This window comes from Pituophis catenifer, unplaced genomic scaffold (genome assembly GCF_029215685.1).
Source record: "Pituophis catenifer annectens isolate HBS135680 unplaced genomic scaffold, rPitCat1.0.hap2 SCAF_2, whole genome shotgun sequence".
NCBI classification, from domain to species: domain Eukaryota; kingdom Metazoa; phylum Chordata; class Lepidosauria; order Squamata; family Colubridae; genus Pituophis; species Pituophis catenifer.
The window spans coordinates 4,309,808-4,334,428 of NW_027256882.1; the positions used below are offsets into that span (position 1 = coordinate 4,309,808).

The following is a 24,621-nucleotide window of genomic DNA, read 5'->3' on the forward strand; positions in this document are numbered from 1 at the left end:
CGGCCGCGAAAGAGGCAGCAGCTGAGGAAACCGAGGAGGGAAGAGGCGCTTTTTTCCTTCCCTCAGAACCGGCCTGGGGGGACAATTTTTCCCTCCGAGGCAGTGAAGGGTCGGGAAGAATCTGGTAGAAAAGGTGAAGAAACATAAAATTAAACCAAACAAAACTAGAAAACGAAAACTGAAAAAGATTTTTAAAAAATTGAGCTTGGTGGGAAAAAGAGTGACCATTGAGGCACGTGAGCATTAAGATGACACAGTCAGAGATGTCCGCCATAAGCAAATATTTTGGAGCTCTCGGATGGAAAGATACGAGGATATAGTGAAATTGGATTTTAAGGAATTTAGTAGATAGGGCATATGGAAAATGGATAGTTAAAATAGAAAATGGTTTTATTAATTTCTGAATGAGTTGAAGGCATTTGTTAATTTAGTTTTATTGGGAAGCTTTCCCGTATTAAAATAAACGGTACAAAAAGCTAACTAAAGAACACGTGAAGTGTTAATACTAATTTATAAGGCCTTGGTAAGGCTACACTTTGAATCCTGCATCCAGTCTTGGTTGCCATGATGTAAAAAAGATGTGGAGACTCTAGAAAGAGTGCAGAGAAAAGAGCAACAAAGATGATTAGGGGACTGGAGGCTAAAACAAATAAAGAACAGTAGCTGGAATTGGGTATGTATAGTTTGATGAAAAGGACTAGAGGTCCTCTTCTCTATACTGTAAAAACACATTTCTGGGTAGTTATTTGTAGATTTGCACCCTAAATCATTTTGCTGCGCTCATCTACAGATCTTGCAGGGCTTATTACGGAAGGGCATTTCCAATTTAAAACCCCATCGATCTATAAAGGTTCTTCTGACTTCTTTGCCAATAATATTGTATAATCTACAGTACAAGTCATGTTGGACTAATAGAGGCTTTCTAGACTCAAAAGTGCCCTTCTTTGCTTAGATCCAGTTGGGAATTCAAATTCCTAAGGTTTGCAGATTTCATCCGTACCTTATGAAGCTGTATATAAGTCTAAGTGCTCTTGCTGTCTTCTAATATTTTATTTCTATTTAAAAAATTCATCATTACATACACTCTTCATTTTGGGAAGAACAAAATAATCTACAGCTCATGAATTCAGTGGGAAATGGTTTAGAAAAATTTTCACATCTGAGTCAGTTGTATAATCGAAGTAACTTCTGAGTTTCAAGAGAGCAAACAGAAACACCAATCAAGTCCCATTAAAATTAAGTGGGTCATTTTCTGTTTACAAGTTCAAAGAAAATATGGTTCCCCCCCCCCCACACACACTTTTTCAGGTTTGCTTTGACTGCCTCCTATGCCATAATACACAAATTGTGCTTCAGTGGAATTTTGAGTTAATCCCTGATTTAAATGAACTTTTGGGAGAATTTATAAAATGTATCACACATATAAACAGTATACACATAAACCAATAACCATACTAAAAATAACAAGCGCAGTTCACTTTACTAACGAAACACATTCACACACATTAAATCTGGAAGAATATGTTTACAGAGCTAGAAAACAGTTTTGGTGACTTAGATGGAGTGTTTAGGGACACTGCAATTTAGAAAATTATCCAAAATTAGAACTGAATCTAATTATAATATGGTCAACATTCACAGTATACAGTTGTTGAAACCAAATATCTACTTGCTTGAAACTCTCAGAGCTGGACCTCATATATTCTGAGTTGATGTGCCAATCAAAAGTTGATGTCACTAAGTCTATATTGATTTGAGTTGACCCCATGGATTTTCTCCAGGAAGATCTGTCTTCAACGTGGCCTTTTAACCATCTCAAAGGTGCATTCACTGTGGTAATCAAGTCCATCCATCTTGCTGTTGGTTCTTCTCTTTCTTTCTATTTTTCCAATTAAAGACTGGGTCTTCAAACAGCAACTCTACTTCATTGGGTAAATCTTGATCAACAGATTAAATAGGACTTCCTAATTAAAAAGCATCATCTTTGTCTTACTTCCAATAAATACATCCTTGCCTTGACATTTAGTAAAATTTATTTCCCATTGGAAGAATGAAAAATCTCTTGAAAAAGGCTATGCCAGTTGACCCTTCCCCTTCTTCAACTTGCCTAACATTTGTAAACATATAGAAGGCAACTACAATCCTTTCAACTTTTATTACAAAGAAAGCTACCATAAATAATTACTATAAATATTAAGAAAAACAAGAATATATTCTTTACAAACTCCAACTGAAAAAAAGACATAATTCATATGACAGTGATAAACTCAAAAGAGAATTTTAAAAAGAGAAGTCTAGTCTATCTCTACAACATACATTTTAAAATTGAGTCAGATTGATTGACAGGTTCGATTTATATGCCGCCCTTCTCCGGAGACTCAGGGCGGCTTACAATGCATTAAGCAATAGCCTTCATACTTTTGTATATACCAGCTTAGTAGGGCTTTCGCCCCCCCACCCAGCAGTGTTTTTTTTAAAACAAAGTCAGCTTATTGCCCCCACAATCCGGATCCTCATTTTACCTACCTTGAAAGGATGGAAGGCTGAGTCAACCTTGAGCCTGGTAAGATTTGAACTTGCCGTAATTGCAAGCAGCTGGTGCTACTTAACAGCACTTTAGTCTGCTGCACCACCAAGGTTCTAAAGTGCCCCAATTTAGCCCTAAAGAGACCCAATCAGGACTGACATAAAACAGAAACTGTATTTGGTTTGGAAGCCAAAACAAACCACTATGTTCTCTAACTTCTGCCCAACTACTGCTCAAAAAACTAAAGGGAACAGTTTTGTGTTCCCTTTAGTTTGAGCAGTGTATAAACTACTGTATGTAACGAACAAAGTATTTAATAAGGCTATTTCATTCATTCAGATCTCGGATGTCTTCTGCTTGTGTTCCCTTTAGTTTTTTGAGCAGTATATTTTGTTTTGGCCATGGTTTAACAGAAACATCATTGGTGGTTTTAGGTTTGATCTGAAACAAAATTCAAGGAATCCTAGAGCAATGTTATATGCTGAATGCAAGGAGACTCCCCTCACCATATTCTCTCTCCCATGAGCAGTTCTCAGTCCAGTGTATGTCATATGATCGATCTTCATCTTCCCTGATTTCTGTAGCTTTCCCACTCTTAAATTCATCATGAGCATCTTTAGTTAAAAGATGTACTTCAGTTGGCATTCAAAATAAAGAAACCTATTTTGTTTTTAATTAGAGTCTAGACTAAAATTTTATTTGGCACACCCCAAGGTTAAACAACCAAACAGGGTAGAATCTTCCACGTTGAAGGTTACTTAAATTTCTAAAATCAAAGGAAAGTCTTAAGAGATGCTGCAAACTGGGCCTTCTCTATGTCCTTTTCGGTTTTCATACAACTCTTCAGCAGCACAGATAGGTGATGTAAATTAACCCAAGCTGATAAGGGCAGGAGAAGAGAACCTCCCTGAATTTGTCCATGGCAATTCCATCCTGAATCCTGAATCATTTTTTTTTTCTTTCAAAAAATTATTTTGTTTGGATAAAAAAAGGAAATGAGGCAGGAAGCAGAAGCCTCCCTCCCTTCTTTGTAGCATGAAATGGCTATGATTATACAGATCCAGTCACCTGTGATTACAAACTACCAACACACAGCTTGGGATCTACAGAAAGCAAGAAAATACATTTAGGTTTCTCATTTGCATTTCTGAGGTCCATGTGGCTTCTCTGGACATACATGATCCTTCTTGTTTTCTAAGTGTTGGTCTCCCAAAACTGTCCTGGAGTCACCCAGCCTCTAAATTTAAAAATATTAGAAGGCTGTAGGTATTATGAGAACAGAGCCAGAGGATGAAAAAAGTTTTAAAAATCATTATTTCTGTGACATTTACAACATTTTTTGCACTTCTTTATCTACAGTATCCTACTAAACACAAAAAGGTGGCAAAATTACTTCACCGCTGCAATAAAATACTTGTTTAAAAAGAAACCACGATCAAGAGGAAAAGGATAAATTATACACCTGCAATTCCAGAAAACGCTGTAAAAAGTTTTACGTCACTACAGAAGTAACAAGACTACAATAAACCTGTAACAAGTCTTAAGTAACTTTTGAGAACTTTCAAAGACTCATTGGCTGAATGAGAGATCCAGTTAAGAGATCAGAAAATAGTGTGTTGACATTTTATTTACTAGTGTCATATTAAGAGCAGCTTGAGAGTAAATCTCTCCCAAAGAGATTTCAACCCTAGCAGATAATAAAACCTTTCCCATCTGGAAGAAAATCTCAGATTGTTGGATGGTGAAAGTTTCAAGAACAAGAAATATTATTATTCAGGAACATAATATTTCAGATTCTTCTCCTTCTATCAAAAGATGTCATTTGAACAAGTTTGTCAATTACCAGCTATCTGGCATCGTCCTAAGAGATTTTGGATGGGTCCTATTTAAGCTTTTCTGTTATCTTGAGCAGGCTTAGAAGATCTTTGAAAATGAAGATAAGGAAGTCTATCGTAATTCATTAAAGAGCATTAAATGCAACAGGGAGGAGAAAAGGCAACAGTAGAAGCCACCTAAGATATTATTACAGGCATCGTTTTTGCATGATAATGACAATGGGTGTGGCATTCCTGGCCCCCACTCTTAAATATGTGTGGAAAGATGTATCCTTTCAAATTCTTACTCATGTCTGAGTTTATATTTCATATTACACATTGTCACAAAAAGAGAGCCTTCTAGAAGCCCTTCTGGGTGAGATCCCTGGTCAATCACAGAATGTAATTGCCTTCTGCAGTTCTGTCATGGGTAGCTTCCAGTTGACTGATCCCATTCTTCACTGCATTGTTTACAATACAAATATCAATATTATATAATCAACCAATCATCAGGAAAAAATGATTGAAGCTATAATTATTTGTCAATAATAACCTCAGTTTCCATCCAGATGTTGCCAGGAGAGAGGACTAGAATGACTCTGTTTTTCCATTATGTCTCTTGGTTCAGATTATTCACAAACTGCCCCAGATACCAAAAGAGACAATATTTATCACCGGTTTCCGGACCAAATAAAGGAGATTAAACAATTGTCCGGATACAAAGAGAAATAGGAGCTTTCAAAGGGAGCTGAAGTTTCTGCAACCACGTCTTCATTTTGGCTGGATGCCGTGTGGGTGGTTTCGTGCTGAGTAAGTTGGTCCCTATATTTAAAGTCCTTGCCACACACTAAGCATTGGAATGGGTTCTCATCTGCATGAGTTCTTTGATGTGAAGTCAACTGATGCCTAAGGGCAAAGCGCTTCCTACACTCCAGACATTCATACGGTTTCTCTCCTGTGTGGATTCTCTGATGCTTATAAAAGTTCCCACTCATCCGGAAACTCTTCCCACATTCCATGCAGGTGTAAGGTTTTTCTCCAGTGTGGATCGTCTGATGTTTATAAAGGTTCCCTCTCTTGCTGAAGCTCTTCCCACACTCCAAGCATTGATAGGGCTTCTCCCCCGTGTGGATCCGCTTATGGGCCGTGAGGTTACTGCTCTTGCTGAAGCTCTTTCCACACTCGAGGCATTTATAGGGTTTCTCCCCTGTATGAGTTCTCTGGTGTGTATTTAGACTTCCGCTATTGCTGAAGCGCCTTCCACACTCCGTGCATTTGTACGGTTTCTCTCCAGTGTGGATACTTCGATGTTGGGCAAGATGTTGACTGCGGCTGAAGCACTTCCCACAGTCGGTGCATTGAAATGGTTTCTCCCCTGTGTGGATGCTTCTGTGCTGGATGAGATGCTGGCTGCGGCTGAAGCACTTCCCGCAGTCCACGCATTCATAGGGTTTTTCCCCCGTGTGAGTTCTTTGATGGACTGTCAGACTGAAGTTCTGCGTGAAGCTCTTTCCACACTCCAAGCACTTATATGACTTTTTCCCTGCATGAGTCCTCTGGTGAGAAAGCAGGTGGCTGCTCATACTAAAGCTCTTTCCACATTCGAAGCATTTGTAAGGTTTCTCCCCTGTGCATGGACTCGAAAGCAAATTATGATTGAAGTACTTCAGAGGGGGCTCCATGCACTTCCTGGTTTTCTGCCCATCACCTGCTGGAGAGAGAGAGAGAATAGAAATTTAAAGCAAAACTGGAGAAGATCATTAGAGAAGAATCTTCTTAGTTGCATCTATATTTCTGCATTTCCATGCTCCCTGCAGCTTTTCTAGGTGTTTCTTGGTTTATTATTTTACAGTGTTTGTATCTTACACATGTATAGCTTTTACTCTTACATGTATCTTACATGTATAGCTTTTGGGCAGCGCGCAAAAATAAAAAATGCATAATATGGAGAATAGCCAGGGATTAGAATCAGAATAGAGCTGGAAATAACTTTTGAGGTCTTCTAGTCCAGCCCCCTGCTCAAGCAGGAAATGCTATATCATTTCAAACAAGTGACTGTCCAGTCTCTTCTTAAAAACCTCCAGTGATGAAGCACCCATAACTTCTGGTGGCAAGCTGTTCCACTGGTTAATTGTCCTCACTAATAGGAAGTTTCTCCCTAATTCCAGGTTGCTTCTCTCCTTGATTACTTTCCATCCTTTGTTTCTTGTCCTGTCCTCTGGTGCTTTGGAAAATAAATTGATCCCCTCCTCCTCTTTGTGGCAGCCTCTCAAATATTGGAAGACTATTTTCTTTAGACTAGTCAAGCCCAAATCCTACAACCGTTCTTCATATGTTTTAGTCTCCAGGACTTAAATCATTTTAGTTGCTCTTCTTTGCATTTTTTTCCAAAGTCTCAACATCTTTTTTGTAAATATGGTGACTAAAAATGGTTGCAGTATCCCAGGTGTGGTCTTACTAAGGCTTTACAAAGCAGTACTTATACTTCACATGATTTTGATTCTATGCCTCTGTTTATACAACCAAGGATTGTATTAGCTTATTTTTGGCTGCTGCCACACATAGATGACTCGTGTAAGTGATCCTCCACTAGGACTCCAAGATTCTTCTCACAGTTACTGTTTTTGAGCCAGGTTTTGCCTAATCTGTACTTGTACCTTTGGTTTTTCCTGCCCACTTGTAAAACCTTGCTTTTCTCCACATTAAATTTCATTTTGTTGGATAGGGCCCATTGTTCAAGTCTGTCAAGATCTTTTTGGATCCTGAGCTATTACTGATTATAGATTATTGCATTCACAATCACATGAACCAAAAGCCTATTGAAATTGAATATCATCAGAACTAAAGGAGTTGTGAGGCCCTCCATATTTACAGGGGCAAACCCATTCCAACGTATGGGGCAGGGGTGAAATGCTCCCAGTTTGGACTGGATCGCCCGATCCGGTAGTGATGGTGGCGGGTGGCTCGGAGAACTGGTAGCAAAAATCCCTGCACACACACCCCCACCGCCACGCCTATCTGAGCCGCACAATCATCAAGCTTTTTTTTTTAAACTTTTAAAAGCATTTTTTTCTACTTCTTCCAAGGAAAAAATGCTTTTAAAAGTTAAAAAAAAAAAGCCTCTGATGATCATGCGACTTAGCTGGGATCATCAGAGGCTTTTCAAAGCATTTTTTTCTGCAACCTCTTGGCCGAAGAGGTGGTAAAAAAAATGCTTTGAAAAGCCTCTGACGATCCCAGCTGAGTTGCCTGAACCTCAGAGAGGCATTTTTTAAAAAGCCTCTCTGAAGATCCCAGCCGAGTTGCCTGATCGGCAGAGGCTTTTCAAAGCATTAGAAAAAATGCTTTGAAAAGTTAAAAAAAAAAAATGGCCAACATAGGGTAGTTTTTGTATATGCTGCCAGTTCAAACAATATTTTTAGGCCCAATTTTCACTTGATTTTAATACAGACGCATTTTCCCCATTTAATTTATGATACACATACTGGTATCATTTTTCAAAATATGACTTAATGAGGTAATGTGTAAGGCCTGGAGACAAGGAAAAAACCCTGCAATAAAAGGAAGGGCCAATTGGAAAAAGGCTGCCTTCCAGCCATTGGTCTAAACTTTCCCAGTTAGAAGAATGGTTGGCAAAAAAAAAACAGACCAAGGTGATTGCAAATCCATAGTCTGAGAATAAGCTGCTGTAGCAAACTCTAAAGTGGATTCCACATCAGTTCCAAACACAAATACACTCACCAACAGCCCGGTAAGATAACTGAGAAGGATTTACCGTGAATTTACTTTCGTAAGACTGAAATGATCCAATACAGTAACATATCACTGCCTCAAGGTCGACTCAACCTTCCATCCTTCCGAGGTGGGTAAAATGAGGACCCAGATTGTTAGGGGCAAGATGCTGACTCTGTAAACCGCTTAGGGCTGTGAAGCACTGTGAAGCGGTATATAAGTCTAAGTGCCTTTGCTATCTCCATTTTACCAGCTTCCATTCAGCAGACTTTAGATGGAACAGACCACATCTGAATTCAGACTTCCGGGTCAAACAATACATGCATGTTGTAACATTGATCTACATTAATTTGGAGGTAAAGAGTCCCGCTCTCCTCAGGTTGCCTGCAAAACTGAGTTGGCCTGTTTCTCCAAGAGAATCTCGATTTAGAGCTACTGTTTTTCAAGCACTTCCCTTCCAGTGGGATACTAGTGAATCTCCTATTCTTGGGCAGACATCACAAATCTCTTAACCACATAAAACTGGAATAAGCATGTGGCAGAACTGCCAATCCAAAGCATGGCACTGTGGGATCACCTCCTCGCAGTTTGCATAACAGAAAGAGGAAGGAACAAGAGGATAGATATTGGGATCCACGAATCCCCCAAAAAGGGATATGCCAAATGGATCCTTTAAAACAGGAGTCTCCAATCCCTGGTCCATGGACCGGGACCAGTCTGCAGCATGCCGGAAACCGGCTGTGCAAACAACCGGAGCCCCAACCGTGGGATGAATACAGCACACAAAACCACACTACCTACAGTCCATGGAAAAAACTCTCCACGGAACCGGTCCCTGGTACCCAAAAGGTTGGGGGCTGCTGCTTTGGAAATCTATCAAGGTTAAGGTACCTTAAAAAAAAAAATCATTCCCACAACCAGCAGAGAAACAGCTCTACCAGAAGGGCAGCTCTTGTGCCATTGCTGTGCCAAGAAATTAATGCATTTGAAAACAACAATCAGAATCATCAGGCAAAACTTTAGTTCTTCCAAAAGTCAATTTCTCTTGGCAATATTAAACACCATCTGAAAGATTCTTCAGGGCACTTTCCCCCCAAAATCCACTGACTAGATTCCTGCTGATCTCTCACCTTCAGAATTCCAGAAGAATGGATCTTCCCCTTCCAGCCAGGAGACAAACTCTGGTTTGGGCAGTTCTTGGAGAAAGCAAGAGGGAATAATTACTTCTAACTAGAAAATATTCCCCCCCTCTTTATCTGAGCCCAGATGTTCCCTTACCCAGAGAGGCCACACTCCTAGCATTCTCCAGCATGACTTCCCCATGGAGGGCCCTCTGGTTGGAATCTAGAAGGTCCCACTCTTCTTCGGTGAAACACACAGCCACCTCCTCAAAAGAGACAGAACCCTGAAAGAAGAAAAGATCCCCCTTACTTATAGACAAGTCAGGAAGAATTTCCAAGAGATAACCAGTGGGCATTTTCTGCTTGGGGTAACAGGAGAGAATGGAAAGAATCCACTGCTTATTAGCAACCAATTTTATAACACTTTTGACGCCATTTAATGAAAGCAACTGCTGCATCATCTTTCTCAATCAATGGGCAAATGGGCACTGCAAACGCCACAATTCAGGGTCTCCAGTCCTCACTCAGAGAAGTAAAAATTTTGGGGAGTTCCTGTCTGATCTTTAGCCAGTGGCCTGGGGAGTTCCCCGAGGGTTACACGCTACCCAATATCAAACAATGTCATGGAACAGGGAAATCGCATCCAAGATTTAACAAGCTGCCATCAATACTGTAATATTAGATTTATACTTTGCCTTTCATTCAGGGGCTCAAGGCAGCATCTGTTCCATTCCTTTTGTTGTGGCCCGTCAGCGGCCTGTGCAGCTAGACTCAGGCAATTTGCAGGGAACAACTTCGTTCACTCTCCTTCGCGTCTTGATCTTAGTTCTCTTATCAGTTTCCTGCAAATTGCTTCTGGGCATTCTGCCAACCATAGTAAGATTACGATTATTTATTCTTTGGATTCTTGTAGGCTGTTAATAAAGTTAATTAACAGCCTTTGTTTGAAAAAGACTGATTTAATTTAGTAAACTAAGGTTTGTACAGACTTTGTGTGTGCTGCGTTCTTTGGGGTCCGTAGCTGGGGCAGAACACCTTTCCAACCCTATGAGGTAGAGCAGTCCAGGAAAAAAACCACTGACCCAAAGTAACCAAAGGAATTAACTTTCCTTTTTCAGCAAAACCAGCCCCCTAGCAAACAATTGGTTCAGTTAATTGCTCAACAATTGGAGCATTTGCTTAACAACCATTGCAAAAAAAAAAAAAGTGATAAAATTGGATCAGTCACAATGGTTTAATTTCGTCATGACTTACGACCATTAATGGGCAAGCTCCATTATGGTTGCAAGTCAAGGATTACCTGTATGACTCTCCCCATGAACCTCTTAGGAGTGCATCTGTTAATATTTTCTATTTTATTTTGGCAACATTTCAAAATAAAATAGGACTTGACAGGTAAAAGCAGGTTCAAGGGTGGGCAACACAGGTGATTCAAGAATTACAGGACACGCTTTAGGAGAGGGGTGTCAAACTCGATCACGTCACGGGCCAGATCGTGACGTAGCGTGATGTTTTTTTGCCTTTTGAAGCTGGGGTGGGCCTGGCCTGCGCGGGCCGTATCTGATCCTTGGGCTCTCAGTTTGACAGGCCTGGAGAAAAGGCTGAAGGTACTTGGGATGTCCAGTCTGAAGGAAAGAAGAACGAGGGGAAACAGAGTACCCAGTTTGAGGACCCAGTTTGTGGGGGCAATAAGCTGACTTTGTATAAATATACAAAAGTATGAAGGATATTGCTTAACGCACTGTAAGCCACCCTGAGTCTCCGGAGAAGGGCGGCATATAAATCAAATTAAAAAAAAAAAAAAGAGTAGATGGATGACCACCTCTTAAGGATGGTTTTGCTAGTTTTTTTCTCGCACAATACAATAGGATAGACTGCTGATCTTGGGAGGGGTTTCCAACTCCATATTTCTAAGATAACTTTGAATCTTATGAGGTAGGCTCAATTGAGTCTGATCCTTTAAGTACCTGAGCTGGAGGTTCGATTGTTTTTTCTGCTCCACCACAAAACGGAGACATTTCATTGAACATCAGAGAAACGGTTCTGCTCCCTGTGAGGGAGAAAATGTGGAAAAAATAGACTTTTAAAGCAAGAATACATTCTAGGAAAAGATGGAACATCATCTTACCCATATAGTTATTATACAAGGTGGAGGAAGTATCTCCCCAGCATTGCCATGAAATGAGAACGAAAAATAAAAGCTGAGATTTTTCTTTAGAGAAAGTGTTCCTTCTTACCTGGTAAAATCTCTCCACATTGATTCTCCTGAAAGTTCCTACCCAAAACTAGCTCTTCTGGGGGACCGGAGAATTCGTTGCTTGTTGTCACTTCCACAAATGGTCCCTCTCCCTGCAACTGCCGACAAAAGTAAAAAGCCAATGTGATGGGGGGGAAAGTTCACTCTCCATCCGCAATTCTGAAGTCCACCAAGACCAGAAGGAAAAAAGGAGAAGACACATTTCCTTCTCTCCTAAGGCCCAAGAAGGTGTTGTCCATTTGATATTGTTTTCCCTGAAATTTGTTTGAATATTAGTGAATATTCGGGTTGCTAGTTAGGCTGTTGGTTTGAGCTCCAAGCTTGGCAATTTGGCTGCAAACGTTTCGTCACCATTCGAGGAGACATCGTCAGTGTGCTTTGAATTGTGCTTGTCTGCAGACAAACACAATTCAAAACGCACTGACGATGTCTCCTCGAATGGTGACGAAACGTTTGCAGCCAAATTGCCAAGCTCGGAGCTCAAACCAACAACCTAATTGTTTTCCCTTGTGGCTACCCTTCAAGCCAACATGTAGATCTCACCTGAGGCACTTTTTGCTGCTTCTCTTCTGCCTGGCTCAGGAGGAAGCCTTCCGCCAGGGCCACTGCCTGGGAACTGGTCTCGGCTCCACACTCCCGCACCCAGCTCTCCATCTCTGCAGGCAGGACAGCCAGGAACTGCTCCAGGAGCACCAGGTCTAGCATCTGAGCTTTTGTGTTCCTTTCGGGCTTCAACCATTGGTGGCAAAGCCAGTGGAGTCTGCTGCAAAGCTCTCGTGGCCCCTGGGCCTCCTGGTACCCAAAGTCCCTGAAGCGCTGGACATCCCAAGGAAGGGCACCTTCTTCTTCTTCTTCCAGGATCTTGACCCTGGTTCCTCCCCAGAATCCCCTGGCGCTTCCTGAGAGGATGCCGTGGAAGCTGTCTGCAGCTTCATTTGTGCTCATTTTCTGACGCCGACACTCCTCGGAAGTATCTGCAAAAGGGAGCCAAAGATTCCCCAGGTCTCCAAAGCTATTTGGATTCATCGGAGTAGAGCAGCATGAATGAGGCCAGACAACAGACGTTCTGGAGGAGAGCCTGACAAAACTCAGGCGCTTCCTAATTCTAAGGTAGAGCACAAGTTGGACTCCGAGAGGAAGGAAGCTTTGCTATATCTTGCGTAGACAGCAGTTTTCCTCCGTCACTTGGAGAGCATCTCCCTCACTACAAGGGCAGCCACTGAACCAAAACCATTTTTCAGAATGACCTGTGGATGGCGGGGAAATTCCACAGCCGGGTCAGCTAACCTAGCGGCAGAAGCTTCTTGGATTTGAAGCTTCAAGCTTCAAAAGAAAAATCCAGAAAGTCCAATTGCCTCCTGAAAAAGCACCTTTGGGACAACCACGACCTGGGTGATTGAGAATCTCTACAGACTTTTCGCTATAAAATTTGGGATGTAGACCCTTGGAACGGTATGGGAGTAGGAATGGATTTCCAAAGCGGGGAAAAATTGCAGACTACAGGAACCAGGTGATCCTGAGGACACAGAGAAACCTCCAAGTGCTTCAAGGATCCTCTAAAAGGATGCAAATCCTTCCCTTCCCCACCAACCAGTCAGAGCTAAAGAAGCTTCTTGGATGAGAAGCAAAACGTCTTCAAAAGGAAAAAAACAGAAAGTCCAACCAGAAAGTTGCCTCCTGAAAAAGCACCTTTGGCACAAGCTTCTTGGATGAGAACTGAAAGGTCTTCAAAGAAAAACCAGAAAGTCCAGTTACACGGGGGGTGGGGGGTGGGGGGGGGGGAAGAGCAATGCTATAGGGTTTCCTGCCTGAGCAGAGGGTTGGACTAGAAGACCTCTAAGGCAGGGGTGAAATCCAGCAGGTTCTGACAGGTTCTGGAGAACCAGTAGCGGAAATTTTGAGTACTTCGGAGAACCAGGAAATACCACCTCTGGCTGGCCCCAGAGTGGAGAGGGAATGGGGATTTTGCAGTATCCTTCCCCTAGGAGTGGGGAGGGAATGGGGATTTTGCAATATCCTTCCCCCAGGAGTGGGGGGGGGAATGGGGATTTTGCAGTATGCTTCCCCTGCCACGCCCACTAAGTCACACCACGCCCACCAAGCCACACCCACAGAACCGGTAATAAAAAAAAAATAGATTTCACCACTGCTCCAAGGCACCTTTCAACTCTGTTATTCTATTCTATTCTACCTTTGTGCCAACCTGGGTTTTGGGCTTTAGCACGCGCCGACATCCCGCACCAATGCCGCCCTGCAATACCGCGGATGACCGCTAAGGAGCGCAAGGAAGCTAGAGAAACCGCTGGGAGTCCAGACAATCGCTTACGTATATAGATATATAAAACCTTAACCGGATCAGCAGCGCCCTCTGATGGTCGGGCAGGGTAGCGCCAGCCCGATCCCTGCGCTTCTGCAACGCGGCGCCCCCGGGCCTTCCTACCGCGGGGCCTCGGCGCTTCTTGCCAGCCCGGTGGCAGCAATTTCGGCGGCGGCGGCTTCTTGTTGCCCGGCTTCCCTCCCGAGGCGAGGTCAACGCTTTTTTTGCCCGGCTGTTACGGGCAAAGGTTGAGCCGAACGCCCGGCTCTGCAACCCACCCTGCCAGAGGTTGCAAACGCCGCCGTTGCCCCTCCCCACGCTTCCCCAGACAGGAGTGGGAGGGGGGAAAATCTTCGCGGACCACGTGACCCTTCCCTAGGATTGCGGGCGGGGATTGCAGCCCATCGCTTTTAACTCTTTCTGCCCCCCCCCACCCCACCCCCCCAAAATCGGGGATGGGGAAAGATGCTCGTTTCGGTAATCGAACCTGTGACCGGCTCTGCAATTTGCCTTTGAGCCCTTCACGCTGGGAGATGCAGCGGGATCTGGGGTCCTCTTTTCTTTTTGAAAAAAAAATATTTTTATTTTTGAACAAAACATAAAAAACATAAATCCATCCTCCATTGCAATTGCAAACAGTGTGTCGGTCGGTTACAAATCTTTTGTGCTTCATCTCTCTATTCAGAATTTACTAATTATCTAATTTCTCATATTGTCAAACAAATAAACATCCTCGTTTATCATTTATTTAACTATGGCTTTGCTGCTTCAAAAAGATTATTTTCAAATATTATATCGATAACATTCATTTCGTATTTCATTTCCATGCTTTCTTGTCTAGCCATTGATGAAATAAATCCCGTTATCTTATAATATTGCTTATCTTCTTCTTCTCTAATTTCAAATTAGAAAAGAGCCTTGATAGTACAGGGGTTTAGTGCACCCTGTCATTAATACAGCTGCCTGCAATTTCTGCTGGTTCGAATCTCTCCAAGGCTCAAGGTTGACTCAGCCTTCCATCCTTTCTAAGGTAGGTGAAATGAGGACCCAGTTTGTGGGGGCAATAAGCTGACTTTGTATAAAATATACAAAAGAAAGAAGGCTGTTGCTTAATGCATTGTAAGCCGCCCTGAGTCTCCGGAGAAGGGCGGCATATAAATCAAATTTAAAAAAAAAATGTCGATTTACTCATTTCAGCACATTCCATGCTTTTCTTAATAACTTCATCTAGCGTTGGTATTTTCTCATTTTTCCATGGGGAATCTCTTTTCTAGCTCTCCCCGACCCCCTTGTCCCATTCCCTTCCTCAAGGAAAATGCTGGAGAAGCTGAGGTGCCAAAGAAAAGGGAAAGGGAAAATAGCGAAAAATGAGTAGTGGGGGAGGGGGCTTTTTAAAGGCTCCGGAGTCAGGCAGGGTTGCAACAGCAGCTCTCGCCTAACCTTAGTAATAAGACCTGGAATACACACCTGGAATACTGCAACCTGGAATACTGCAACCATTACAAAAAATACGTTGGGATTTGGGGAAAAGTGCAAAGTTTTGGGTTTGGTTAGTCTAAGAAGGAGTAGAGGTGACATGATAGCAGTATTCCAGTATTTGGACCGGACCGGACCAGGCCAGAAAATTAGAATAGAATAGAATAGAATAGAATAGAATAGAATAGAATAGAATAGAATAGAATAGAATAGAACAGAGGAGTAGAGTAGAGTAGAGTAGAGTAGAACAGAACAGAACAGAACAGAACAGAACAGAACAGAACAATGGCGTTGCTTGGAAGTCTTCTAGTCCAATCCCCTGCTCAGGAAGGAAACCCTACCATTTCAGACAAATGGTTGTCCAATCTCTTAAAAATTCTCAGTGTTGGGAGAATTCACAATTCCAGTATTTGAGAGGTTGCCACAAAGAAGAAGGGCTCAATTTATTTTCCAAAGCCCCAGAGGGCAGGACAAGAAACAAAGGATGGAAACTAATCCAGGGGAGAAGCAACCTGGAATTAAGGAGAAACTTCCTAACAAGCGAGGACAATGAACCAGTGGAACTGCTTGCCACCAGAAGTTGTGGGTGCTCCATCACTAGAGGATTTTAAGAAGAGACTAGACAGTCACTTGTCTGAAATGGTGGAGGAGCTCCTGCTTGAGCAGGGGGCTGGACTAGAAGACCTCCAAGGTCCCTTCCAGCTCAATTCCAGCTCAATTCTGATTTTAATTCCAATTCCCCCGTATTTAGCTTCTATTTCTGCAGCTGCTGGCAAGTTATGCAGCACATGCGGAGTCTCCTTCTGAAGGGGGGTGGGGTGGGGTTGTCTGTTCACCTGGGGTTTTTTTTTGCGTGGGGGGGCCTAGCAGCTATTTTCTGCAATCCCTGCCAGCTCAGCCAGGGCTCTTCGGCTCCTCCTCGGCCACATGTTGGAAGTGCCAGTGGGAGAGGGAAGGAGATGTGGGGAGACCGTTATCCGGGCTCCGGGTGAGGGGAAGAGCTGCAGAAATAGACAGGCCGACATCATTTATTTAATTTATTTATTAAATTTCTATACCACCCTTCTCCTGAAGGACTCAGGGCAGTGAACAGCCAGCCACAAGATAAAAACACATAAATACAAAAATTTAAAATCAAATAAAAACGAATTAAATTTGGCTGAATTTAAAATACCCCATAATTTAAAACAAATTAAAATTTACAATTTAAAAAGGGGAGAGGATTTAGGCCAGGCCAGCTTGATGAAATAAAAAAAGTCGTAAGTGCGCGACGGAAAGTGCGCAGATCCGGGATCCTCCGTATCTCCGGGGAGAGCTTCTTCCAGATCGTAGGTGCCCCCACAGAGAAGGCTCTCCCCCTAGGGGCCGCCAGTCGATATTGTTTGGCTGACGGCACCCAGAGGAGCCCCTCTCTATGGGAGCGTACTAGCCGGTGGGAGGCTATTGGTGGTAGCAGGCGGTCCCGTAGATAACCAGGTCCTAAGCCATGGAGCTCTTTAAAGGTGGTAACCAGCACCTTGAAGCGCACTTGGAAGACCACTGGGAGCCAGTGCAGCTCGCGCAGAGGTGTTATATGGGAACTCCACGTCGCTCCCATAACCACCCGCGCGGCCGCACTCTGCGCCAGTTGGAGCCTCCGAGTGCACCTCAAGGGGAGCCCCATGTAGAGAGCGCTACAATAGTCCAGACGAGAGGTGACGAGGGCATGAGTGACTGTGTGTAGGCATCATCCCTAATGCTTGATGCAGGTGGGGGAAAAACGGGACAAAGGGCATCGTGCTTTATTAAAAGTCAAGCTTGGTGGCCAGGGAACCAACAGCCACACCGAAGTGGCTTTCAGGACCTTCTCCATTTAGTTGAGATATGGGCTTTCCTGGTGGTCTCCCATCCAAAGGACTTTTTCCCAGTTCTGGTGGGCTCTGAAGTACAAAAGCCAAGGGAAGCAATCTTAACAATTTAGAACAGTTTTTCTCATTAACCTCACTAACCTTGGGTTGCGTGGATTTTCAATTCCTGGAATTCCGTAACCAGCATGCCGTAGTGCAGGGGTGTCGAACTCGATTTCATTGAGGGTCGCATCAGGGTTGTGATTGACCTCAGGGGGCCAGAGTGGGCGTGGCCAGCTCAACATCACTCATGTCAGGGGGCGTCTATGGCGGCCCAAGCGCGCTGCCAGAGAAAACAGGCTCCGAAGCTCAGTTTTCACCTGTGACGGCCTCCTCCAACCCTTTGAAAGCCAAAACAGCTCTGTTTTCACTGGCAGAGGCACCACAGGCTAGTCGTACACTGTTTTCAGGTCAGCCCCCCAGGCCAGATCTAAGCAACCCGCAAGCCGGATCCAGCCCCCGGGCCTTGAGTTTAACACCCCTGCCGTAGTGCCGGCCTACAGGACTACCTCCCTTTGGACCCCCTCTCAAAATGACCCATGCGAACCTGCGATTCCAACAGCAGCCAGGATTACAGGCATTGCTACCGCTAAGCTATGCAGTCACATGACAACATGGCTTTATTCCCGCATTGCTTAGCGATGGAAATTCTAGTACCTGTGGCCATCATAACTCAAGAATTACCTGTATTTCTTCTGGGAACCAATTCATTCCCTTACGCATTTAGGAGACTTCTCATTAATTCTAACAGAGGGCACGGATAATGGGGAAGCTACTGATTGTCTCAGAGATGCTTTTTTCCTCCCCAGAGGCAACTTTTCAGGAAAAAAAGCACTTTTTTCAGTTCTGAACAGAAGCAGCTTTGTGGATGAGAAGCAAAACATTGTCGAAGAAAAGATCAAGAAAGTCCAGTTGCTTTTTTTGTGTGGGAAAGCACCATTGGGACAATCAGGACCTGGAAGATTGAGAATAAATCATCATTTATACTAGAGGTCTATGGAGATTCTCAGTCATCCAGGTCCTGGTTGTCCCAAGGTGCTTTTTCAAGAGGCAACTGGACTTTCTGGTTTTTGCTTTTGAAGATGTTTCGCTTCTCCTTCCAGAAGCTTCTTCAGCTCTGATTGAAGAGCTGAAGAATGGAATCTTCAGAGCTGAAGAAGCTTCTGGGAGGAGAAGCGAAACATCTTCAAAAGAAAAAAAACAGAAAAGTCCAGCTGCCTCTTGAAAAAGCACCTTTGGGACATTTTTACTTGAGGTTTTCAAACTTTTTCAAATGGCAGTTCGTTATTTTAATTCCAGGATTTCCTGATCAAGAGGCAAAGAGATGAGTCGCCCAGATCATAAACAGGAGTGTGTCTTAAAATAAGCCCTAATGCCCTCCCATCCTTTCTACTCTTACCTTAGAAAATGTTGTAGGGCTGCCCTAGCGTACATTTTTGGGGTTGTTTTGTCTCTCATGGAATCCCATCAGGTTTGTGACAGAGAGTTTGAAGTTACTATTAGTGTCAGTAATTTCTATGGTTACTTTTAGGATAAAAACGACCTCATCCAATTTTGTGTTATTTGAAAATTCGATAAACAATTCCTCTTAATCTTTGATTGAATTAATGTTGAAATTATTAAACAAAACCCCAGTGCCACATTGTAGTATCCCATTTATTACCTTCCTCCAGTTCGATGAAGAGTAACATTTGAGCATGTTCTGAATAAAACCTTTGCGTCATTATGCATTGGATTCCACTTAATTGTCATGCCATTCCTACCACACTAAATTAACTTACTACTCAATGTCACTGGCTACTCTGTCAAATGCCTTGCAGAAACCAAGTTATATTACATCTAAAGCAGTCCCACAGTCTATTAAAAAAGTTACCCAATCCAAATTTGAGGGAAGGCTGGTCAGGAAACATGTGTTTCTGACAAATCCATGCTAGTAAACTTCTAATAACCTCTTTTTTCAGAGTGTTCAAAAATCAATCTTTTACAATCTGCTTTCGAATCTTCAAAACATCAATGCCAAGATAGATCTATAGTTTTGATCACTCGGATATGCTGTTAGTTTTATTTTTTCTCATGCCTGTCTTTCCTTACTTTTACCAATTCTTATTTTTCCTCCACATACTCTACAGGCATTTTCTACGTCATTCAGTTGTCGATATGCGTGGGCAATTTCAATTCAGCTAAGTTGCAGTTTCTCACTGCACAGCTTTAGTTGCACAGTAGTTGGGTTTTTTTAGACAATTCTGCCAGAAATCACTTCCTGGTCTTCAGGATGCTTATTGCTCGATTTTTGCTCTTTACTTTTCCCAGACATCTTAAGGCGGATTTGTTTTTAGCTCCTGGAATCCTTTCCTTCCTTCTTTGGAAAGCAGGAATAGTATGCTTAGGTTGCTTTGTCTTTTATCTGTTGGTCTTTTGTCATTTTCTTTCGACTGTTAATATACTCCTCCCTTATTTTCTTGTGAAAAGATCTGAAAAAGTTATTTTTTTGGATTTGTTTAGCCTTTTTCACTAACTTTCAACATTTAGTTAGTTCTTTCCCACTTCAACGCATTCTCTTTTTTGGATCGCTACCAAACTTTTCCTAAAACGGCTTCCTTCATGCTTTGCTTGTCTTTATTCCACAATTTTGGTTTTTATACATCCCCCAAATCTTCAGTTTTCCTTTGTATCCTTGATGGCCGAAGAAACCTAGTACAGGTAGGCCTCAACTTACAACGGAGGCCAAAATTTATCTTGCTACATGAGACAGTTGTTAAGTGAGCTTTGTCCCATTTTACCGTCTTTCTTGCCACAATTATTAAGTGAATCACTGCCATTAAGTTAGTAAGACCTTTGTTAAGTGAATCTGGCAGCCCTTGTTGTGGCCCACCAGCGGCCTGCGTGGATTGTTGCTGATCCCGACGAGGAGGAGGCTGGTGTTGTGCTGCACTAGCAGCCTGTGCAGCTGGTGCTCGAGTCAGACAGTGAGGAGGCTGGAGTAGATGTGGTGCCAGAGGCAGGGATTCAGCCAGGGCCTTCAGAACATCCAGAAGCTCCTTTAACTGAAGAGGATGACGAGGAGCCTCTTCTCAATGCACGGGCACGTAGAGCTGCCAAAAGGCAGGAGTGGTTCCTCAGGAGGAGGTCTCCTCGAGATTAAGGCTTGGGGCTAATTGGCCACTCCCTTAGCCTATTTAAGAAAGAACGCCACTTGCAACAAGTTGTAGAGAACAACTTTAGTTCACTCTCTTTCATGTCTGCAAAACTGCTTCTGGACTTTCTGCCAACTCTAATAAGACTGTGATTTCCTTATCGTAGAATTCTGGTAGGCTGTTAAGACACTTCATTAACAGCATTTGAATGATAAAGACTAAGTTATTTTGAGTAAATAAGCTTTGTATTGAGTTTGTGTGTGTTGCATTCTTTGGGGTCCGTGGCTGGAGCAGAACAGCCCTAGGTACTGCTTATCAGAAGGCTGGGACACTGCAACTGTCATAAATATGAGTCAGTTGTCTATCTGAATTTTGATCACATGACCACGGGGATCCTGCAATAGTTGTAAATGTGAAAAATGTGAAAACAGTCATAAGTCACTTTTTTCAGTGCCACTATAACTTTGAATGAACTGTTGAAACTTGAGGAATATCTTTTAATCTCTCTCTCCCATTCCACTCCAAGAGTATCTCTGCGACTTCCAGGGTTTTATTCTCTTGAACAGTCATAGTTGCAAGACCTCCAACAAGATATGAGATGTTACATGGCTTAGAAGTCATTTCTTTTTGCCATCACTCGTGCCACCTGTCTCTATGGTCTGGAGGTCCAAAGAGCCACGACAGTTAATCATTACTGATCTATGCAAAAAGCATTCAGAGCTATGCAGTGGTGAATTCATTTTTTTTTTGCTACCGGTTCTGGGGTGTGGTGTGGTGTGGCTTTGGTGGGCATGGCAGGGGAAAGATATTGCAAAATCTCAATTCCCTCTCCACTCTGGGGCCAGCCAGAGGTGGCATTTGCCGGTTCTCCGAACTACTCAAAATTTCTGCTACCGGTTCTCCAGAACCTGTCAGAACCTGCTGGAGCTATGGCATAAATCAAGGGTATAGGTAGTCCTTGACTTATGACCATAATTGAGTCTGGTAATTACGGCCATAAACCACAAAAGCTCCTACACCACAACCAGATCCATTTTATAACATTTTTGCAGCAGTCATTACATGAACACAGTTGTTGTAAAGTCAACTAGTGTTTGCGACTGACTGGTTTTTTTCCCAAAACCAGAAGTAACCAGCTTAAATGCCAGCCTGTTGCCAAGTGCAAAATAAAACGTAGTCATGTGACTCGAGGGGCTGATGTCAGAACTTCAGGTGTCACAGGTCTTAAGAGGATTTGTTGTAACTTTGAACAGTCACTAAGCAGTTAGTCATAAGTCAAGGACTCCCTATATATTTATAAATTATTCTGGAAGCACTAAACCTGAATTGCATCCTTGGCTGAAGTCTCAATCAGATAATGCACTAAGAATTAAAAAAACTGCTCCCCTGAGTGGATTTTCTATGCCTTCAGTGATGTTTTCAACTTTCTATATTGTTATATCTGAGTAAAGGACCCAAGTCCCAGGCCACATGGCCCACAAAATCCCCATCACACCCAAATTTCCTCCAAATGCTGCCACCAGATTCTAATTTGGTGTGTCCAGAGAGGGAAATAGGTAAGTACGTGACTTGAGAGTAATCATACTAGCAATTTTTAAATTAATTTAACTAGAGCTTGATCGAATTTAACAAAAGAAATAATGTCACATTTATCCGAAAGGTACTTTTTCAAGCGGCAACTTGGTTTTTCTTTTGAAGATGTTTCACTTCCCATCCAAGAAGCTTCTTCAGCTCTGACTGGATAATGGGGAATGGAAGGATTTATACTCCTTGCAGACAGGTGTTGAGAGAGGGCTGTTCAGTTTTCAATTTTTCATCTATCTCCTGTCTACAACACAGTCCTTTCAGCAGTTCCTATGGGAACCGCCTACTACCACCAATAGCCTCCCACCGGCCGGTACGCTCTCATAGAGAGGGGCTCCTTCGGGTGCCGTCGGCCAAACAGTGTCGACTGGCGGCCCCTAGGGGGGAGACCCTTCTCTGTGAGGGCACCTACTATCTGGAATGAGCTCCCCCCGGAGATACGGAGGATCCCGGACCTGCGCACCTTCCGCCACGCTCTCAAGACCTTTTTATTCCACCAGGCGGGCCTGGCCTAATCTTTTCCCTTTTTCTTTTTAATATGAAAATTTTAATCTGTTTTTTAAATGATTGGGGTGTTTTAAATCTGTCTGGGCCAAATTGTTTAATTTGGTTTTATTCTGTTTTTTAAATTTTGTATTTATGTATTTTATCGTTTGGCTGTTCACCGCCCTGAGTCCTTTGGGAATAGGGCGGTATATAAATCAAATAAATATAAAGATAAAGAAAGTTCCAAGAAGGCTCCACACCCATTTACACCACCCAGATGACCCTGAGGATACAGATAAAGGTGACCTCAACGACTCTCTAAAAGGATGCAAATGACTAGCTGTCTGCAAGTATAAATCCTTCCATTCCCCACCATTAAGTCGGAGCTGAAGAAGCTTCTTGGATGAGAAGCGAAACGTCTTCGAAGAAAAACCAGAAAGTCCAGTTGCCTCTTGAAAAAGCACCTTGGAGACAATCATGACCTGGATGATTGAGAATCTCCATAGACCAGGGATGTCAAACTCATGATGACATGTTGACGTCATGTGCCGTATCGCAACGTTTTCCCCCTTTGCTAAAATGGGGGTGGGCATGGCCAGTGCATCTGGCCTGTGGGCCGTGAGTTTAACACTCTTGCCAAAGACAGAATGTTAAATTTAGTTTATTTCATTTGATCCCGCCCATTTTTTTTGTACTTCGGCTTTACTGCACCCCAATTATCGCTCATATAACCCAAAGATAACCCATAGATAGGGTTGCTATGAGGTTGCTAGATGTGTTGTAAAAAGACTGATTCAGTTTTCCCAACTCCATGCATTCAAGCCATTTCTTCTCCTTTGTGGACCCTTTTATGGGAAAGAAAGGAGCTGCAGACTGGAACTTTTTTTTCACCACTTGATGCATATATACGGCGTCTCTCCTTTATGCCTCTTTTTATGGAGCGTAAAGGAGCTGCTCTGACTGAAGCACTTTCCACACTCCGTGCATTTGTAGGGTTTCTCCCCTGTGTGGATCCTCTTGTGTGACGTTAGAGCCCCATTTTCGCTGAAGCTCTTCCCGCACTCTATGCATTTGTAGGGTTTTTCTCCTGTGTGGATCCTTTTGTGAGATGTCAGGTGCGTACTAGTATTGAAGCTCTTCCCGCACTCCACACATTTGTAGGGTTTCTCGCCCGTGTGGATCCTCCGATGTGCAGCGAAGCTACTGCTCTGACTGAAGCTCTTCCCGCATTCGATGCACTCGTACGGTTTTTCTCCCGTGTGGATCCTTTTATGCGCGATGAGATGACTGCTCTCACTGAATCGCTTGCTGCACTCCGGGCATTCATACGGTTTCTCTCCGGTGTGGATCCTTTTATGCGCCGAAAAGCTACTGCTCCGACTGAAGCTCTTTCCGCAGTCCAGGCATGTATATGGCTTCTCCCCCGTGTGGATTCTTTTGTGGGAAGTCAGATTGCTGCTCTTGCTGAAGATCTTCCCGCATTCCAAGCATTTATATGGCTTGCCTCCTGTGGCTGTTCGTTTCCGTGGAGTACGGGGAAAAGTCCTCTGAGTTCCTTTGGGGGAAAAAAGAACAAGCGCACCAGTGAAATCAAGTGGTGAGAAAAAGACTGTTGCCAAGAAGAAAAAAACAGAACTTAAAGGCAAAGGAAGAACATATAAAAGTCAATACAGGCATGCTTTGTTTTATTGTACTTAGCAGATATTGCAGGTTTTTTAACGAATTGAAGGCTTGTCGCAACCCTGAGTTGAGCAAGTCATTTTTCTATCAGCATTTGTTCTCTTTGTGTCTCTGTGTCGCGTTTTGGGACTTTGTGCAATATTTCAAACTTTTTCATTATTATTCATCAGATTCGCCTTTTCAGAAATAAAATATTTTTAATTAAGGCATGTATTGAGTGGTGCGGTGGCCTAGAGGTGGAGCTCTCACCTCACAATCAGGAGATTGTGAGTTTGATCCTAGGTAGAGGCTGATATTTCTCTCTCTGGGCACAATGAAAATGTATCTGCTGAAAAAAACTCTGCATTGGCGATAGGAAGGGCACCCGGCTATTAAAACGCTCTGCTAGCTCTATTCAGTTGCCCAGACTCCACCCCACAAGGGATTATGGGATCATTAAAAGAAGATGATAATGATGACAGACAAGAGAAAACCTGTACCATATTAAAAATATTCCTTATTTTAATTCTTTAATAGGTTTTTGAAAGACTAGAGTTTTTAATACACCAACAATTTATGAAGAGCAAATTTAGAAGGAAAATTTGGAAAGAGAAATACGGACAGATTA

The 24,621-nt window shown here is 42.9% G+C and overlaps 1 protein-coding gene across 1 annotated transcript in view; it reads right to left on the bottom strand.

Moving 5' to 3' along the window:
* Positions 1-24,621, bottom strand: part of LOC139311585 (zinc finger protein 665-like) — a 90,153-nt gene that overhangs the window by 19,678 nt on the left and 45,854 nt on the right. Inside the window, exons 9-10 of the mRNA XM_070936046.1 lie at positions 23,244-23,833; positions 5,109-5,979 (exon numbers count right to left, since the gene is read on the bottom strand). Coding sequence (XP_070792147.1) covers positions 5,109-5,979; positions 23,244-23,833 — 1,461 coding nt within the window. The remainder of the gene's footprint in view (positions 1-5,108; positions 5,980-23,243; positions 23,834-24,621) is intronic.